Genomic DNA, 19,150 nt, shown 5'->3' with positions numbered 1-19,150 from the left:
ATCTACTCTGAGGTTCCTCACTCTTTTCTTATTCTCTTATGGGTTGGAGAGACAAGGCACTTTATGTCTTGGCTTTGGAACGTTGGCAAAAGTGGCCCTGAAACAGCAGTTCTCAGCCATGCTATTCATTAGAATCACCTGGGGAGCACTTGGAAGATTCCAGTGCCTGGCCTAGTCTGGTCCAAAGGCCCAGAGAAACTCGGGGTTTTTGTTTTGTTTGCTTAAGCTTTTTAAAAGATCCCCCAGGAGATTCTGCTTTGCAGTCAAGACTGGGAACCACTGTTCTAGAACTGGCTGGGCCCGAGATGAAAGAAATGGCATGAGGCAAATTGCATTCCTCCCAAATCTTCTGCTTTTATCCATGTAAGCTAACTCAATTCTCTGCTCTAACTTATTTTCTCTACTGGCCGACATTTGTCTTTGATACGTAACATTTTGTTTATTATTATTAATAATCACTGGTCATGGCTACTTCTCTTTTCCCCTTTTAAAAAAATTTAATGTATGTTGCTTATAAAGTGCAATATCAGCTGCCTCTAGAGTTTGTACCCCTTTCTGAGAGCTGGGGAAAACACACTGAGGAGTGGGCTCTACTGAATTCTGACTGGTTGGATTTTGCTAGCAACCAATTTGGTCCAAACGTCAGCAAGTGAGCAGAATCTCAAGACCACAGATAGCTGGGACTGTGTTTACACATGTGTTGTATTTAGCCCCACGATGTCTAGTTGGATGCATTCTGCTGATCAAATACCCCCAAATCAAACCACCGATCCGAGATGAAAATATGAGCACACTTACACTGTACAATGTACATAAATTGTGCTTGAGTGAATAAAGTGGAAACAGATTCTTGAGCAACAAAAGAATATTCTGGATTCCCGGGTGGGCCAGAGTATGCTTACTGGGGTCCAGCGAGGCCCTCACCTACTGAACCCCCAAGCATGGCCTCCCTTATAGAAGGTCATGGGTTGCTGGAACAAGGGACAGCATTGTCTTCTTTGACCTCCACTGATGACAAGGGGGAGCCCCACCCTCTTCTCCATAAAGTTTCTCATAAAACCTCTTTTCCCTCATCTGGTTATGTGGTTTATTGAACTCACTAAAAATAAAGAACTCACCTGACAGGTGACTCTCCCTGAAGCCTCAAGGGAAAAGGAGGATTCCATTCTGGAGACACCCAAAGGGCCAACCCCTGACTCTTTTGAGTATCTCTTTAGCCCTTGACCTCCCTGGCCCCTTTGGCCGGTGGAAAGTCCCACTGCAGACTCCATGGGGATGATAACAATACCTCCCTTATTTGTTGTTGTATAAATTCTTTCATGCATTTAATGCACTTACAGTGATGCCTGGCACACGGTAAAGTGTCCAGTGAACTTACTGTTGTGGAGAGCAACTGGATGGAAAGGGGTGCCCAGAGGGGAGTGGCCAGGTGTGTTCTTGGGATGCAGGTGAGGCTGGGAGACCAGCGGGCCTGAGTCTCGGGATCTCTGTCTGTCAGGGCATGCCTGGGGGCCCGGGACCCGTACTGCGGCTGGGACAGGAAGCAGCAACGTTGCAGCACACTCGAGGACAGCTCCAACATGAGCCTCTGGGCCCAGAACATCACAGCGTGTCCTGTGAGAACCCCTCCGTGACCCCCCCGGACTTTTGCCCAATTCAGATTGTGACTCCCTGTCAGAATCCCCACATGTCCTAGGACCTGTGCCTTGTGTGACTGGATCTCACCTCTGATGTGTGTCTGCAGGTGCGGAATATGACTCGGGATGGGGGCTTCGGCCCGTGGTCAACGTGGCAACCGTGTGAGCACTTAGATGGAGACAACTCAGGCTCTTGCTTGTGTCAGGCCCGAGCCTGTGACACCCCCCAGCCTCGTTGTGGGGGCCGAGACTGCGTGGGGCCAGCCATCCACATCGCCAACTGCTCTCGGTATGTGGGGGCACAGGGCTTGCTTGGCTGCTATCTTACACCGGAGTAGGGCATCCCCAGCCAGGTGTTTGCACCAATGGGCGGAAACCACCTCGGGGGTTCGCAAGGGACCGGATGGTAGCTAAAGTCTGAGGCAGGAAACGAGCCCCGAGGGAGTTTCCCCTCTGGCGGGAGAGAAGTTCTGCCTTGTGGGGGCTCTTGATATCGTACGAAGAGGAGGGCTGGGCAGACATGGGAGTCACCCCGCACAGACCTGGCCTTAATAAGCCTTACCATCCCAAACACAGGGATAGCATGGCATGGTAAGGCAGGCAGACCTAATGCCAACCCTGGGTTGCCACTGTCTGGAGGTGTGGCCTTGACCAAGCCACCTAATCTCTTGAGCTTCCTGGAGCTTCACTCCCCACCCCAAGAGTTGTTGAGAGGGCTACAGGAGATGATGGAGTGCGTGCATACTGCCTAGTACCTGGGGACTCCATAAAGGGGTTTTAACAACTAGCCCACGATTCTGGACACTCTTAAAATAACTTCACTCTGCATACATTTATTAACTGTCACAACCTCATGGTGGTAGGAATACAATCATTACCCTTACTTTGAAGATGAGAGTGTGATGAGGCCCACAGAAGCTTTTAGTGACTTGCCCAGGCTTCTACAACCAGTCAGTGGCAGAGTCAAAATTTGAAAATTAGACTCTCAGCAGACAGGAGTGAGTGGTGTATGAGGTTGGAGCAAAGCAGGTGCAGTGGCAGGTAGAACAGGGCAGGGCGCATGCATTTGAGAGCAGGGGTTGGCCAGCCAAGAAGACTGAAACAAAGGTTGTAGATTGGAAAGGCAAATTGGGGCCTTCCCTAGAGAATGCATCCTTTTGCCCTCGTGAGTAGAGGCTGTGTCCTATCTCTCTACCCTTAGCCCTGAGCACAGCCTGATATATGCAAGAAAGCTCTTAAGGAGCTTTGATGTTTAAGGATGTTCGAGGAATGAATGAATGAATGAGTGAGTTTGCCTGAGAAGGCCTGGTTAGGAGCTGATATTTTCTGTTACCATCTGGCACTTGCTGACCACAGCAAAACCCACCTGCTCAGATGTAGATTACATCAGAGAAGTAGGGCTCAGAGGTCATCTGTCTCTGTCCCCTCCCACCCCGCCAGGAATGGGGCATGGACCATGTGGTCGTCGTGGGCCCCGTGCAGCACAACCTGTGGGATAGGGTTCCAGGTCCGCCAGCGAAGTTGCAGCAACCCTGCTCCGCGCCACGGAGGCCGCATCTGTGTGGGCAAGAGCCGGGAGGAGCGGTGAGCTAGGCTGTGGCTGGGGCTTTCTGAGACCTAGAAGCTAGCCCTGAAGTCCCAGAGTTTGGGGGGCGGGGCGCGGGCAGGGGGAGCTCTCCGGTGATCCAGTGGACTCGAGTCCTTCCCAGTTTGCACTTCCAGCAACCTCTTACTCTCTTATTAGGGAAGGGGGTGCCTGCTCCCTAGAGTGATGACCCCCTCTTTCATACCCCTCAGGTTCTGTAACGAAAACACGCCTTGCCCGGTACCCATCTTCTGGGCATCCTGGGGCTCCTGGAGTAGATGCAGCAGCAACTGTGGGGGCGGCGTGCAATCGCGGCGTCGGGCCTGCGAGAACGGCAACTCCTGCCCAGGCTGCAGCGTGGTGAGGGCCAGGGCCGGACCAGGGGGCGCAGGCAGGACCAGGACTCGAGACCTGTAGCCAGCCGGAGGGCGGGCCCGGGAGACCTCAGGGCAGGTCTGGGAGCTGCAGGCTATGAACCAACCCCGGCTCCCATCCCCAAGGAATTCAAGACTTGCAACCCCGAGGGCTGCCCCGAAGTGCGGCGCAACACGCCGTGGACACCGTGGCTGCCAGTGAACGTGACTCAGGGCGGGGCGCGGCAGGAGCAGAGATTTCGCTTCACTTGCCGCGCACCCCTGCCCGACCCCCACGGCCTGCAGTTTGGCAGGAGGAGGACCGAGACCCGAACCTGCCCAGCAGACAGCTCGGGAACCTGTGACACAGACGGTACAACCCCACAGGCCACCCTTCTTCCCAGGTCCAGAGCGATGGGGCGGGGGCGGGGGCGCGGACGGGGTGGCTGGGCGCAGGAGCTCGGGGTGGGCAGAATGCACCGTTTGGAGAAGCTCTTGTTGCTGAGGCCAGTCTTTCCACCCGCAGCCCTGGTGGAGGATCTCCTGCGCAGTGGGGGCACCGCCCAGCACACGGTGAGCGGGGGCTGGGCCGCCTGGGGCCCATGGTCGCCATGCTCCCGAGACTGTGAGCTGGGCTTCCACGTCCGCAAGAGGACGTGCACGAACCCCGAGCCCCGCAACGGGGGCCTGCCCTGTGTGGGCGATGCCACTGAGTATCAGGACTGCAACCCCCAGGCTTGTCCAGGTAACGCTGTGCTAATTAATCTTGGTTCAGGTAAACCCCCGCCTAGGGAAACCTCTCCGCAGGGAACCCCCATCTGGGAGACTCCTAGCCCTACCCGGGCCATACCTCATGCTCAGGTGACCTCTTCTTCCTGCCAGCTCGATACAAAGGGCCCCAGAACAATTTCTTGCCCTGAACATGGACTCAGCAGCTGCTCCTGTAGAGCAGAGCTTTTCCTCATCTTCCTATCACTTTTTTCTCTCCTCAAGTGGGCTAGCCTGATACGGAGCTTGTTTTGAGTTGGTTTTTGATGCCTCCTCTGCAGCCTCCATTTCTCCCTGCCACCCCTGACAGGGAAAGGCCTATTCCTAACTGTGAGCTCTGTGAGTGGGGGTGGGGCAGATGTTGAGGTCTGTGTGGCCCAGGGCAGAAATGGCCTTGCCCAGCATGGGGTAGAAGACTGTCTAGGGTCCTTCTAGTACCTGTAGCCCCCTTCACACCCTCCCTGTCCACTTGTAGTGCGAGGTGCCTGGTCCTGCTGGACCTCCTGGTCCGCATGCTCAGCCTCCTGCGGCGGCGGCCATCATCACCGCACACGTTCCTGCCCCAGCCCTGCGCCCTCCCCAGGCGAGGACATCTGTCTGGGGCTGCACACAGAGGAGGCACTGTGTGCCACGCAGGCCTGCCCAGGTACTAAGTACATCTGGCCTGGGCTGGGAAGCACCATGGAGCCCACCAATCCTCACCAGAGGGCGCTGGGGCAGTTAACCTCGTCCCAACCCACAACCCACAGAAGGCTGGTCACCGTGGTCTGAGTGGAGTGCATGCACTGAGGATGGAGTCCAGACCCGCAGCCGGCACTGTGAGGATCTGGTCCCGGGGCCCAGCAGCTGTGCTGGGAACAGCAGCCAGAGCCGCCCCTGCCCTTACAATGAGATTCCCGGTAGGTCTTCCAACCACAACCTTCAGCCCAGTGCTTCCCACTGAGTCCCCAACTTCCTTCCCCTTCTGAAGCATATATCGTGGGGTGGGGTGCAGGATGGCACATCAGGGTGGGAGGCACACATCCCCCAGGTCTATCCCACAGCTCAGGGCTGACCCAGGGTTCCTCCTCCCAGAGACACACCGAGCCCCAGAGGGACCCCTCTCATCTGCTCCCTGCCCCAACACCCACTCTGCTTCTCTTCCTGCAGTGATCCTGCCTGCCTCCAGTGTGGAGGAGGCCACCGGCTGTGCAGGTAAAAGGAACCTGCCCTCCCCACTTATGACACTGTCCTTCTACCCCTCCTCTTCAAGGAGGAGACCCACCTTGCTTTGAAATCTGGAACCTCTCCACCTCCCACTCCAGACAGACAAACCTTGTGGAGGTTCCCGCTGCTTTAGACCATGTGGAGGGGGTTCTGGGCCATTTCATCCATGCCCCCCAACTAGGAGGCAGTCATCAAGAAAAGTATTCGAGACGAGTCACCCAGTCCACATCCTCCGCTTGCCTCTGACACAAGCCATAGGTGGTCCTGTGACAGAGGCCCCTTGGTGAGGGCTGCCCAGCCTGCTGTTTCCATTGGCTCTGGCCTCAAAACTCTTTATGCCTCTGAGCCTCCTGTTGGGAGGCAGCTGGGAGGCTCTCCTCTGCACAGCGGCCCTTCCCTTATCACTTACCTCTCTACCCCCCACCCCCAGGGTTCGGTCTCATCCACCTGGTAGCCACCGGTGTCTCCTGCTTCCTGGGCTCTGGACTGCTGGCCTTGGCAGTGTACCTGTCCTGCCAGCACTGCCAGCGCCAGTCCCAGGAGTCCACACTCGTCCACCCTGCCACCCCCAACCACCTGCACTACAAGGGTGGGGGCACCCCAAAGAATGAGAAGTACACACCCATGGAGTTCAAGGTGGGAACCCGCCTGTAGAAGCAGAGGACGGGGTGACGGGTGCAATGGTTCTGGCCCTAAGGTGGGCATGCTGGGCTGGGCACTTGGGAGGGAGCAGAGGTGTTGTGAACAGAATAGTGTGTCCTTTTGTTCGCTGGCCCCTGATCTCCTTGACCTGGCTGTCCCCTTTCCTCATCCGTCCCTTCACCCCTTCTTTTGTCTCTTCCTTCTCCCACAGACCCTGAACAAGAATAACCTGATCCCTGATGACAAAGTCAGCTTCTACCCGTTGCAGCAGACCAATGTGTACACAACCACCTACTACCCCAGCCCGCTGAACAAACACAGCCTCCGGCCAGAGGCCTCACCCGGACAACGGTGCTTCCCCAACAGCTGATACCACTGCCCTGGGGACTTGGGCTCCTTGCCTTCCTAAGGCACAGAGTAGCTGGAAATGGGACCGTGGGGCCAGTTTGGTTTTCTCTTCCTGCACTAGGCCAAGAACTTGCTGCCTTGCCTTGCCCGGGTTCCATCTGGCTTCAGAGAGTGCTGACTGGCAGTGACCATGGGAGAGAGGGCTGGCTTCAGGCTGGCACATGGCTGCAGTTCCAGCTCAGCCCAGGTCTATCACGGCCTCCTTTGGACTCACCACGAGCTGACCTCTCCTGCTGTGTCTGGTTGTGGACCTCCTGGGCATGTGAGGAGTTGGAGAGTGGCGATGGCAGGAGGGCAGGCTCTTAGGTTTGGGTTGGAAATGACAGATGTGTGGCCATCATGGGCTGAGTCTGCCCCTCTCTGGCTGGCCCTGGGAAGGCCCTGAGCTACATCCTGATTCTTTCTGAAAGGAATTCATCAAATGGCCCCAGAAGCTCTGGCCTCTCTGCCCAGGGCTGAGCCATCCTGGTGCTGCCCCAATGTGACAGAGGACCAAGGCTGGCCCAGGTTGTCTACCTGCGCCTAGCAGTGTGTACTTTGCCCAGGGACATACCTCTGGTGAGAGGCAGTGAGAGCTGAGGACTGAAGACTCATCTTTGCCGAGAAGCCTTTCGATCTGGGCTGGTATACACCTCAGCCTTGCCCTCAGAATGCGCGAAAGATGGACCAGGAGAAAAGGAGGCAGGAGCCAGGCCTCCGTGCCGCTATGGAGACTGTCTTCCAGTTGCTGCTCAAAAGAGCTGTTGGCTGACACCTGCTGGGGAGCCTCTGCTGGCCCCTCACCTGTTTAGGAATACACACACACAATCACGACCTGCTACAGCAACAAAAAGGTGTTGGGCTGTGGCATTGTTAATTAAAGATGATATCCAGTCTCCAAATGGAACTTTGTCTTCATGCATATGCACGTGGGCTCCTCTTGACACGGTCTAGTCAGAGTAACGCACTGGGGTGGCAGATGGTCTTCTCAGGGGACGGAAACGACCCAAGCAGAGTTTGACTTCAATAGAGGGTATCTTTCCGTTTGCGAATACAAATACACGCATTGCCCTAAACTGTTTTTGGAAGAGAGATTAGGGACAAACAAACCCACAAGTGGCAATGCAAGGTGTGCCAAAGGCAACACGACAGGGAAGGTTACTGTCCGTTCTCTTAGCAGCTCTTCCAAGCAACAGTTCCAGAGTGGAAATGTATGAGTCCAGCAGGGGAGTATTGGTGAGGCTTATTTCATGGGGTTTTTACAATGCTGAGTTTAATAAAACCAAAATTGTCAAGAAATGAGTAAACCTGTGAGGTGGAGGAAGCCCCATGCAGTTTTTGCTGGATTAAATAAAAATCACCTCAAAGGCTCAGCCCACCAAATTAGTGCTATTGTTTTGGATGAGAGTGATGGACATGTTGACTTTAGAGAGCAATTTCCTGACTCAATAGGTTGGATCAGTTCTCATAGGATTCTAAGCAAAATCTACTTGTTGGTCAGGCTGTGATCCTAGTGGCAGAGGAGGAAAAAAAGAGTATTTTGTTGGACCCCAGGCTCTGGAACCCCTGTGCTTACTGGGACAACTGAAATAGCAGTGTCCTCAGGCCGGGAGGAGCTCAGTCAGAGAGCTCAGGGGACACAGAGTATTTCTGCAGCTTTGGGATTTCTCACTGGGTTCCTGTTAGTTCCATGACTCCAGAACTTGTGGGGGCCTGGGTGTGTGTGTTAGATCTTGGGGTCTTGTATTCCCTTGGACCTGGTAGAGCCAGTAGAGTTCAAGAGTGTTTGAGGGCCCAGTGTGCCTACTTCCCAAGGGCCACTCATGTATGTCCAAGTGGAGGGACTAGATACGTTTGTAGGAAGTAGTCATGGAAAAGTCCCAGGTAATGCCTACCCCCATTGACTGGAATAGCATCAGTGGGAAAAAATTCATGGGTGCCACAGCAACACACACACTTGTCTTTTTATAAAAACTCTTGTGGTTTTGGAGACATGACCATTCGGAATGCACAAAGAGATCCACACCATGCAAAGTAGCTTGCGTGGTTGGCAAAGGCTATTCCACAACCATCCCTGGCTCAGAGGTGAGGAAGCTAGGAATGTGTTTCTTGACAAGGAGGGTGTGGTACTTTCTGGCAGGTGCTTGAGGCCACACAGGTGGCTGCATGGTGTCAGGAAGCTGAGGTATGAGAGATAAAGGGGCTTCATGGGCCCAGGTAGCTCAGCAAGAGATGGAGGAAGATGCAGGGTTGGGTGTCCCAGGCCTTCAGTAACTGCGTGTGTCCTTTCTTCTTATTAAAATAATACATGTTTATTGCAGAAAATTTAGAGGATACAGGAAACCAAAACATATAATCAGTTATATTAAAAACCAAGACAGAGACTTAGGGATTTAAATGGTGGGGTAAAGACATTTCTTCCCCCTTCTCTCAACAACACTCCAAAAGCAAAGAGAACAATAGCTCTGTCACTCTTTTCAATAAAACTAGAATGTCTGTGTAATCCCAAATCATAACACATTAAGACAGAAAGCAGATGGAGGAACTACAATTATCTAGTGGCGTGGATGTAGGTCAAACCTAAGCACCCAAGCAACATCAGAAAGAATCAGTAATTAGAGGAACCAGGTTACTGGGAAAGGTGAGGTTAAGATGGGAGCATGAAAAGAGAGAGGTTGATTAAAAATCTTGTGTGTTGACTTCAGCTAGACCCTCAACCTGTCTTCACTCTGAACTTTTACAGCCAGGTCACCATTCCTCTGTCTCCACAGGGGGCAATATATATGTTCCCCTGAGACACTGAACCAGAGAGGCCCTGGACTTGGGGATACCAGGCACCGAGGTGGGCGTGTGGTGTATCCTGTTTGGATAGCTGGCAACTGTATGATTATCAATGGGATGCAGCAGTTGCCTTTTCCAGCTAACTCCAAGACTCTGGCACCCAGGTTTCTCCCCCTCCTACTCTGGGCAGGAGATTCGGAGAGGATTCTTTGAAGAAATAAATCAAGCCTATGGACTCTGAAAACATAAGCTGGCTAGTCATCCATGCAACAGTCCCACAGCTAAGTACACTCATTAGCAAGCAGTGCCCAAGTACAAAGAGCAATGGGCACAAACATCAGAAAAAGTGCCAACATGAAAGATGATCTAAACAGTAAACAGATAAAGAGGAACTCAATGAAATTGGAAATGGTATATAGAGAGCATGTCAAAGACACCATAGTTCTTCACAGTAAGTGAAGCTGCTGTGTTCATAAAATAATACAGGATGCAATACAAAGAACAACTTAAAGCCCTTCGAAATTAAAAAGAAATATGACAGCAGAAAAAAATTAGTAAAAGCATTTAAAGATAAAGGAAATTTCCCAGAACAAAAGGTCAAACAAAAAGTCAAAGAGATGGAAAATAGGGAAAAAAAGGTAAGAAAATTAGAGGATTAATCTAGGAAGTCTAATAGCCCATTGAAAACCAGAGGAGGAGCCGTGGTTGGGCAGCTCAGTTGGTTAGAGTAGCATCCCTATACATCAAGGTTGCGGGTTCAAACCCAGGGCAGAGTATATGCAAGAATCAACCAATGAATGCGTAAGTAAGTAGACATCAATCTCTTTCTCTCCCTTCTTTCTCTCTAAATCAATACATGAAATTTTCTTTAAAAAGTGAAGGAGGAAATTAGCAGAGAAAGAATATGGGAGAATTTGCCGCAATCAGTATCTAACACCATGGTGAGGAAGATTTACCCCAATGCACAAAACCTGATGTCTCAAAATATCATCTTTGAAGAGAAGATTCTAACAACAGACAAAAGTGATTAGGAATAGGGATGGTATAAATCTCTTACTAACAAGACTTAAAGTTAGAATACAATGGAAATTATACTCAAAATTCTGGAAAATAATGTTTGGTTGTGAATTTTATATCCAGCCAAACTATGAGTCATACGAGAATAGAATAAAGACATTTCCAGGCACGCAGTCTCTAAAAGTGTATGTCGCCTGTGCTCTTGTTTCACTAAAACCAAAAGAATAAACAAAATGTGGATCCAAAAGAAGGGGATCTAATGCAGGAAGGGGGTGAGGAGAAACGGTGGGTGATAGACCAGGGCCTGGCGGGCGATGATACGGGTTAGGAGGATAGCCTGCACCGGGGGGAAGACGGGAGCAAGCAGACCGTCTGGGAGGTTTGTCTGGAAAATTGCATGAAGATTTATTTCATAAAACTGTTAGGTGTGTGGAAAGACAAATTTGGATTAAAAAAAACTATTAAAAGAAAACAGGAATTTCGGGGGGTTCTTGTTGCATAGTTTATTTTTTAAAACTTTTTAAAGAATAAAACAAAGTATAGAGAATCAGTACAAAAGTATAGCTTAGTGAATATAGGACAAATACCTTTGTAACAATCACCCAGTTCAAGAAATAGAACTTTGATAGACACTCCAGTTTCCTTTCTTCTGTCCCAGCATCCTTCCTCAAAAAAAAAAAAAAGAGAAAAAAAGAAGATAATTATTAACATCAGAAAGAAAAGAGCATACAGGATGCCCTGGCTGGGTAGTTCAGTTGGTTAGAGCATAGTTCCCATATGCCAAGTTTGCAGGTTCAATCCCAGGTCAGGGCACATATGAGAATCAACAAATGAATTCATAAATAAGTGGAATAACAAAATCGATGTTTTTCTCTCTCACTCTCCATCTCTCTCTCTCTTTTCCCCCTTCCTTCTCCCTTCCTCTCGCTCTAAAATCAATCAATAAATTTTTTTAAATGTATTTAAAAAGAGAGCATACAGAAAAGGGAATGTAATCATTGTTTGCCACTTGGTGTAACCATGATATTTATATAATCATAATAATTAAAACATTGCATTTGGTCTTAAGCATAACTTCTGATACAGATATATTACAATTCTTCACCGTGAGAAAACATCACCAGGGGACAAGCCTTTGAGCTTGTGGTGCCAGCTGAATTGTTGGGGTGAATATTGGGAAAGAAAACAATAAAAACTTCTTTTAAGTGATTTCTCTCCTGATTACAACTGTGGTACATGTTCATTAAAGAACTTCGGGAAAATAAAAACAAAAAAAGTTATAAAAAGAAAATACAACTGCCCTAAAATCCAACCAGGAGAGAACCACCATTCTTTTCCCGGTCTTTTCTGTGGCTGTGTGTGGGTTTGAGAGTATTTTATAACATTAAAACATACTGTGTATATGGTTTTTATGCTGACTTTAGCATATAACATTATGTCAGTATTTCCCCACACTGTTAGAAATTCTGAGAGTCTTAGAGCCCTTGAGTGGCCGCCCTAGGGGTGAGTCAGGGAGGGCGGACGGGGCCTTGTTGGTAGAGCTCCACAGGTAACCACAACCTCACATTTTGAAGTTCAGGTTTTATATATTTCATTTGTTTACACCACTGAGGAAGATTTATTTTGAAAAACTCTGCATAAAGGTGGAAAATTCCTGACCTAAAACATTGTATTATATAAATCCTATTTCTATTACACAGATTCACCTATTCTATTACTTAAATTTATTCTACTGTTATATAAATGTATCATTCTATTACTTAATTTACCATAATTTAAACCATTCACATTTGAGTCAAAATTTTCTTTACCAAAGAATACTATTGTGGACCTTCTTCCTCATTATTATTGTTATTATTTTTTACCCTTACCGAGGACACTTTTTTTTTCATTGTTTTTAGAGAGAGAAAGGGAGAGAGACATCGATGCGAGAGAGAAGCATCGATTGGTTGTCTCCTGGTACGCACCTGGACCGGGAACAAACCCACAGCCTACGTATGTGCCCTGCCCGGGAATTGGCTGGTTACTGCATGACACCCCAATCAAACAGCAGGGCCTATTGTGAACCTTCTTACCCACATCTTTGACTATGTCCATAGGATAAATTTCCAGAAGTGAGAGCTCTTAACCTCTATCCCAGGTCTCTTGATGTGGGAATGCATCCCATCCGCAGTGTGCTCTCATTGTGTTATTATTGTCCCTAACAGCCAACACTGTGAGCGCTATTCTCTCCAAGCACTGTACCAGGTGCTGTGCACTGATCCCTTCCTCAGTCCAAAGAAGGCTCTATTACCATGCCCAATTCACAGATGAGAAAACTGAGGTTTAATAAATTTAATTACCCAAAGTCACACCACCAGTCAGTAAGAGAGCCAGATTTTCAACCCAGGCAGTCCATGTACTTATTATCAATTTGATAGTTGTTTTTAAGCACAATTGTTTAAATTTTCATTTTTAAATATTTAGTGCGCATGACCATTTCCCCCCATAAAGCTATTGCCCATTTCCATTTCTTCTTTTTTAAAGATTTTATTTATGTATTTTCAGAGAGAGGGGAAGAGAGGGAGAAAGAGGGGGAGAGAAACATCGACCAGTTGCCCTCAAATGGGGACCTGGCCCACAACCCAGGCACATGCGCTGCCCGGGAATCAAACCGACGACCTTGTGGTTCACAGGCTGGTGCTCAATTGACTATGCCACCTCAGCCAGGGCTGTATTTCTTCTTTTTAAGGGGGATGTTCTGTACTTTTTCTCTCCGGTGGTCATCATTTCTCTATTGCTTTATAGGAGCTCTTGTGTATAAAAGATATTAATCCTTGGTCAAAGGATTTAAATATTTATTTAGTTGACCCTATGCCTGTTTCAAAACACTGATGTTTGAAGTTTTTACATAGTCAGAACCACTGATTTTTTAAAAAATGAAAATTGCACTGAGTTTGCATGGATGACCTTGAAGTAATGAGCCTTCTTGCTGTCACCACCAAAAATCTCAGGTATGAAGACTTCAGGGGACGCACTTCTTTCCTTTGCACTATGCATGGTGGCAGTCACCCTAAACAAGTAAAGATGGGCTCCAGGATGGAGAACAATAGTTTTGTAGTTTGACTTGGGGAGCTCCCTTTCTTATGCTGTCCCAGGGAAAGGGGGTGGCTAAGTGAGAAGGAGAATAGGCTGTGGAGTGAGAGGCTCATTTCTCTGGGAGAAGGAAATATGGCTGGGCCCCTTCTACCTGCAGGACATGTGAGCTTTAGATGAGAAACAGCAAACCAGGGCTCCTTTCTCAGGTGGCCAGACTGCCCACAATGGCCGATAGTTATTCCGACCCAGAGTACAAGGCACCCTTGATTACAAGCCAAGTCTCTGAGAAGGTCAGATGCACCTCCTCAAGCATCCGAGGTTAGGAATGCATTGACAATGCAAGGAGATTATCTACCCACAAGGTCAAGGAGAGGCCTTTGACAGGAGGTGGTACACCTGGGTGATGGTCCGCTGGCTTCCGAGTCCTGCTTCCCAAGTCATACAGCACAATGTAACCCTCTACATGCAAAATTAAAATTTCATCTGACTCGGTCCACATAGTCTGGGACAGCGGATATTGACCCATACTTGCTTGGACAGCCACGATGAGCAGGCACTTATCCTCATAGTGTGGTGCCCGTTCTGAGTACTCGCTCTGTGGGAGAACGGATGTTGGATAGAGAACAGATGTGACCTGCAAATCTCTTCCCTGCTTTGGGTTTCTGTTTCCCGGCTTATGTAATGGCAAGGTTGGTTGGGCCTAAGGTCCCTGCTGAATTCCGTGACTCCCAGAGATTTGGGGAAAAATATCTTATACATGGTATTTTTTTCCTTTTAGGCCGTTTTTCTAGCCAAGGGCTCCAGTGTTGCTCCAACCCTGGCCTTTCTCCGCCACCTATAACTTGTCTCAGACACTGCTGTGTTATTCAGGGCTGGGTCTTTTGGGGAAATCAGGCACCCTGAACCCACGGTCCTCACCCAGGAGCCTGGGGAAATGTCTTCTTCATTGAGCCAATGAGACGAGTACTGTCTTGCCAGACTGCAACATTCTAAAAGGGGAGTTTCAGTAGAGAAGAGACATTCCGCCATTAATCTCACACAATGGGTTCCTCAGCTGGGTCCAGAGTCCCAAGTTCCTCAGACCTGATACAGTCCCTGAGGAGAGTCTTTCAAATGACTGCTGAAGTGACTCCGGTCTCTGCAACCCTGCTTCTGCCCCAGCCTGGCTGGCCCCCTGCTCAGGTCACTCTGGCCTCAGCTGCACTGCTAGGTCACCCCTGAGGGTTTACCAGAGAACTAGCCTGGGGAGGGCTTCTGGCGAAGCACCTGTCCTCCTCGGAGCTGCCAACAGGACACTCACTCGCTCAGTGCTCGAGGGGTTGGGCATCTAATTCGCGTCTGTGCTGCCTGCGCTCATGGCCACAGCAGGGGCTCAGGCCTCAGGGTCTGGACTTCTGGCCCTGAAAGTCACTGGAAAATTCACCTCTATCCATGTGGTCCTTCCAAATGCCATAAATGGGAAACTTTTCCCCTAATGCCCCAGGCTAAGGGGAGATAGGATCCCCACCATACGTGGGGCATTCCTATCAGCTGTGTCCACATTGCCCATTCTCAAACTCAAAGGACCACGTCCCTCGCCCCAGTAAACCTTTCTGAGATTCCCAGGGTGCAGCCTCAAGTGGCTGCTGTCAATGCAGCTCTCCTAGGTGTGACAACGTAGCACCAAATTCCTGCTTGACCAATAGCATTTCTTTACTTGAATGTAAGCGTACAACTTCCCTTCCATACGTATGTTTTCATAAATGTCTTTAAGGAGCTTAGTGGGTATTTAGAAGGAATACATGCAGGGGGCTAAAAAAAAAAAAATCAAACAGTAAAAAAGGATATCCAGTGAAAAGTACGTCTCCCATTCTTGATTCCTGGCCTCCAAGTTCCCCTTCCCTGCGGCAGACAGTAGAAACACATGCGTGTGTGTATGTTTATGTGCATGTTTTTAAAATGCACCAAAGTTGGGCTTTGACCTTGATATTCAGCCCAAAATCTGTGAGTTGGCCTCCACCCTCAACTTCTGGAAGTTCAAATTGCCAAACGTGTACTTTGTCGTCATTTATAGAAGCCCCGGGCTTGGTCTGGTCTGCAGCATGACGACCCAGGTTAGCACTGCAGTGAGTCAGCTCTGGGGGTTTGCACAGGGCATGCCGTTTAGATGTGGTGTTAATAGATGATGCTTGCTATAAATGTATACATGAATCTTGAAATACAAATATCTCTATGCTTCATACGTTAAAATTCTATTTGTGGAACTATATATATGTATGTATAGTAAGTGTTATAGGAGTAAGATGCCACATTATTGATGATTGTGAAGGCTGCTAATTGTATGTTCAAACACAACTAAACATTTAAAAATAACAAATAAATACAGGAAAAGACTAACAGTTAAAAGAATATTGCGAGAGAATGTTAGTTAAATAACTTTAGGAAGAACATGATAGTCTTTGTGAGGCAACACATTTTAAGCAATTTTTCAGAGAGTCAGTCAAGGTGATGTCATTGTCCCTCCACCTCCAAGGAGTTCCCTTCTTCCCCCCTCAAGGGTCCTACCGCACCCGTTCTTCACCATCAAACTCTGTCTGTCGCATGTCCTCAGTTTCCTAGGACCCTGCTCTCTGAGATACTCATTGGACAAGCAGGTTCTAGCTTCAGTGTGACTGGGTGACAGTGCATTATAATAAAGCCTTTCCAAACCTAACCTAAAAGAAGTAAGTGATGCTGGGACTTTCAGGAACTGTATCTGACAGATGAGACTGACATCTGGGCAGGGGGATTCCCAAAGCTGCCCAGGACTCTACGGCCCTCCCTTCTTCCACCCGTTTCCATGTCAGGAGTTGGGAAAGGGCCTAAGGTTCCTTGGAATTCCTTGGTGGCTCCCTCCTGACCCTCTACTGAGCACTTTCATCTGGGCACAGAGTGGGGTCCTTCTGGCTGCTTAGGGCGTCTTTTCGCACTTAGAAAGTTCTTGTGTTCTCTTGGTTTTCATTTTAATGTCTATATAGGACCCTGTTCCCTAAATAGTGATATAAGGTCCATTATTTCAACTTGATTTGTGGCAGGGGCTTGGGACAAGCAAGCATTGGAAAACCAGACTTCTACCTCAGCCCCACAGAAGATACTTTGAGGAGCGCATCAGTCGTAGTCCTGTCAAGCCTATTATTCCCAAAGCTCTGAAACAACCCCACCCTCACATCAGACCTTGGTCACTGATTGGTTCCACCTTCTTCAGGGTGGCCTGACATTAAGGACTATGCCCACAGGCCCAGAGGGAAATCAGCTAAGCCAATCAGGTTGGATCTCTGTGGGATTTGGGGTGAAGAATAAAGATAAGATTGGCCAACAGCCATAGAAGAATGGAGCAGATACACAGAGTCCACAGAGAGAGGCTAGGCTGCCGCAGAGAGATGGGAAGAAGAGTGGCTACCCTCGCCGCCTTTGGCTCCAGCCCACACCTCTCACCTCGCTCAGACGGCTGAAGTAATTCTGATCCTTGCAACCATAGGAGCACACTCTCTCATGGACACCCACGGGTGTGGCTCAGAACCACTCTCCTGGCCTACGTTCTCTTCCACCTTCTCCCTCCACTCAGATTTCCTACCAAGGAGATTCTCCACTCACAGCATATAAGATTGGCTTAGCTCACGATTTTTACTTTTAAAAACCCTTTCAGAGAAAAGAGGAGTTTGATGGATTCATGTTGGCCTGCCCGGGTCACATCCACGAACAGTCTGTATGCTCAGGTAAATCCTGTTCCCTGAACATCTGTCTCCCTCCCTCCCTCCTCCAAGAAGCGCACCCACACCCAGCCAGCACCACGCATGCACCTGTTAGTTCTGTAGGGTAGAGCAGTGGCTATAATGGTTACTTTTTTTTACTACATACTTTCTGAAAAATTTTTGAAAAATTTAGTTACACCTTCAAATTTTTACACTGCCACCTAGAATATTTCGTCACAGTTTAAAGAGCTGCAAAGGATGTAATTCTGGCATATCACAATACTGACATTTAAAAATAAAGCTGTTCTTTTCAATTTAAGCAATAGAATCTAAGAAGCACAGAATTTTAAAAACTACAGGAAGAGTTTTACTTTAACAGTTGGAAATTCACATTGTTCCTTTTACCCTTTGAACATATATACCATTCCACTTCCCCACACAGAATTTTATCCTAATGTAATAGATTTTTAAGCTCAAAAGTCTCATCACGCACACCATCATTATTCTCTGCAACTGAAGTATGTACATGGATTATAATGCTAATTTTAATACTTCCTTATGACTATAAGATATGTTAATAAATTATTTGGGATTGAGATATCATGATTATTATTAACATAAAACATTATAGAGACACTTGAACTTTTAAAAAATGTTAAATGTAAAGTAAAATCTTAGATAACAGAGGTTTAGAATAAATGTTACTTATTACTAGAATGAGAAAGATTAACAGCGGGGGGGCAGTCTTAGGACTTGCAAAGTATGTGTTAATGCTGGTTATCAAGTGTGTAATCTAAGTAGCAACCACTTCAGGAAATAGTTTAGCAGTTTCTTAAATAACTAAGCATGTATTTACTATGTGGTCCAGCCTTTCCACTCCTAGGTATTTACCAAAGAGAAAAGAAGCATGTGCTTACACAAAGAAAAAAAAAGGAAGGAGTTTTACTTGTAAGAGCCAAAAACTGTGCACAACCCAAAGGGGTAAAAGTTGTGGTGTATTCATTCAATGGAACATGCAGAGTAATAAAAAGAACAAATTATTGATACATGAGCAACTTGAATAATTACCAAAATATTAAATTAAGGGAAAGTAGCCAAAAAAAGTAAATAGGACATACTGGACTGGACTGTTCATTTATATACAATTCTAGAAAATGAAAATTAACCCATAGTTGCAGAAGGCAGATCAGTGTTCGCCTCGGGTGGGGGTATAGTGACAGGAGAAATGGAGGCAGGGATATTAAAGCGGGCGATAGATGCGTCCACCTAGTTTCATGGTAGTGAGGGTTTCATGGGTATCTACATGCATCAAAACTTATATCAGGCAATTATACCTTGATAAAACTTAAAAAGTGTCCAAGAAAATATAAAATATTAACTTAGCTCTTACAATGTTTCCTTTATTTGAAGGTGTACTATTCATCTGTCTGAAGTAAATAGGAATTTCCTTCCTCCTCGTCTTTGAAACACTTGAGGATTCCCCTGGGACACAGGTGGAGGCCTGGGCGAAAGCAGGGAATGGGAAACAGGCAGAGAGTATGACCTTCCAAAGCAGCATGCTTTACTCCAATTTTGAATATTCTAAGACAGAAAAAGGTAGATAAGGCCTGCAGCCTTGACATGGGTGTCACATGGGGAAGATAAAGTCTTGCCTGCCACCTTCACCATCTCTCACCGATATTCTTGCTTTGCTCCCTTGGAACTTTCCTTTAGGAGTTTGGCGATTGTTGACAATTGTTGGGGGATAGAAAGGGTGAGGTTATTAAGCAGCGCATGCCATTCCTCCTGCTCCCCCACTCTAACTACCTCTGAATTCTGAGTATCTCAATACGAGCCAGAGCACCCCATTTATACTGCCATGTTGTCTGTAACAGAAATATGTGTAAGAAAGGGATAGATGTGAAGCCCTACCCTGGGTCATGATAACTTATTATAGAAAGCATTGTGGTCACATGTATTTCTAAGAGTCTGTATTCTTCCCACTTT

At 47.9% G+C, this 19,150-nt stretch overlaps 1 protein-coding gene across 1 annotated transcript in view; it reads left to right on the top strand.

Moving 5' to 3' along the window:
• SEMA5B (semaphorin 5B) overlaps positions 1–7,467 on the top strand; it is a 110,764-nt gene extending 103,297 nt beyond the window's left edge. The window contains exons 12-22 of the mRNA XM_024578075.4: positions 1,499–1,616; positions 1,745–1,926; positions 3,078–3,221; positions 3,435–3,582; positions 3,723–3,948; positions 4,102–4,320; positions 4,819–4,989; positions 5,093–5,242; positions 5,493–5,537; positions 5,980–6,185; positions 6,403–7,467. Of these exons, the coding sequence (XP_024433843.1) occupies positions 1,499–1,616; positions 1,745–1,926; positions 3,078–3,221; positions 3,435–3,582; positions 3,723–3,948; positions 4,102–4,320; positions 4,819–4,989; positions 5,093–5,242; positions 5,493–5,537; positions 5,980–6,185; positions 6,403–6,561 (1,768 nt within the window). The 3' untranslated portion in view covers positions 6,562–7,467. The remainder of the gene's footprint in view (positions 1–1,498; positions 1,617–1,744; positions 1,927–3,077; positions 3,222–3,434; positions 3,583–3,722; positions 3,949–4,101; positions 4,321–4,818; positions 4,990–5,092; positions 5,243–5,492; positions 5,538–5,979; positions 6,186–6,402) is intronic.
• Positions 7,468–19,150: the final 11,683 nt, after the last annotated feature.

Source organism: Desmodus rotundus, chromosome 2, assembly GCF_022682495.2.
Source record: "Desmodus rotundus isolate HL8 chromosome 2, HLdesRot8A.1, whole genome shotgun sequence".
NCBI lineage: Eukaryota > Metazoa > Chordata > Mammalia > Chiroptera > Phyllostomidae > Desmodus > Desmodus rotundus.
The sequence above is the reverse complement of the archived record's forward strand: the minus strand, read 5'-3'. Positions and strand labels throughout refer to the sequence as shown.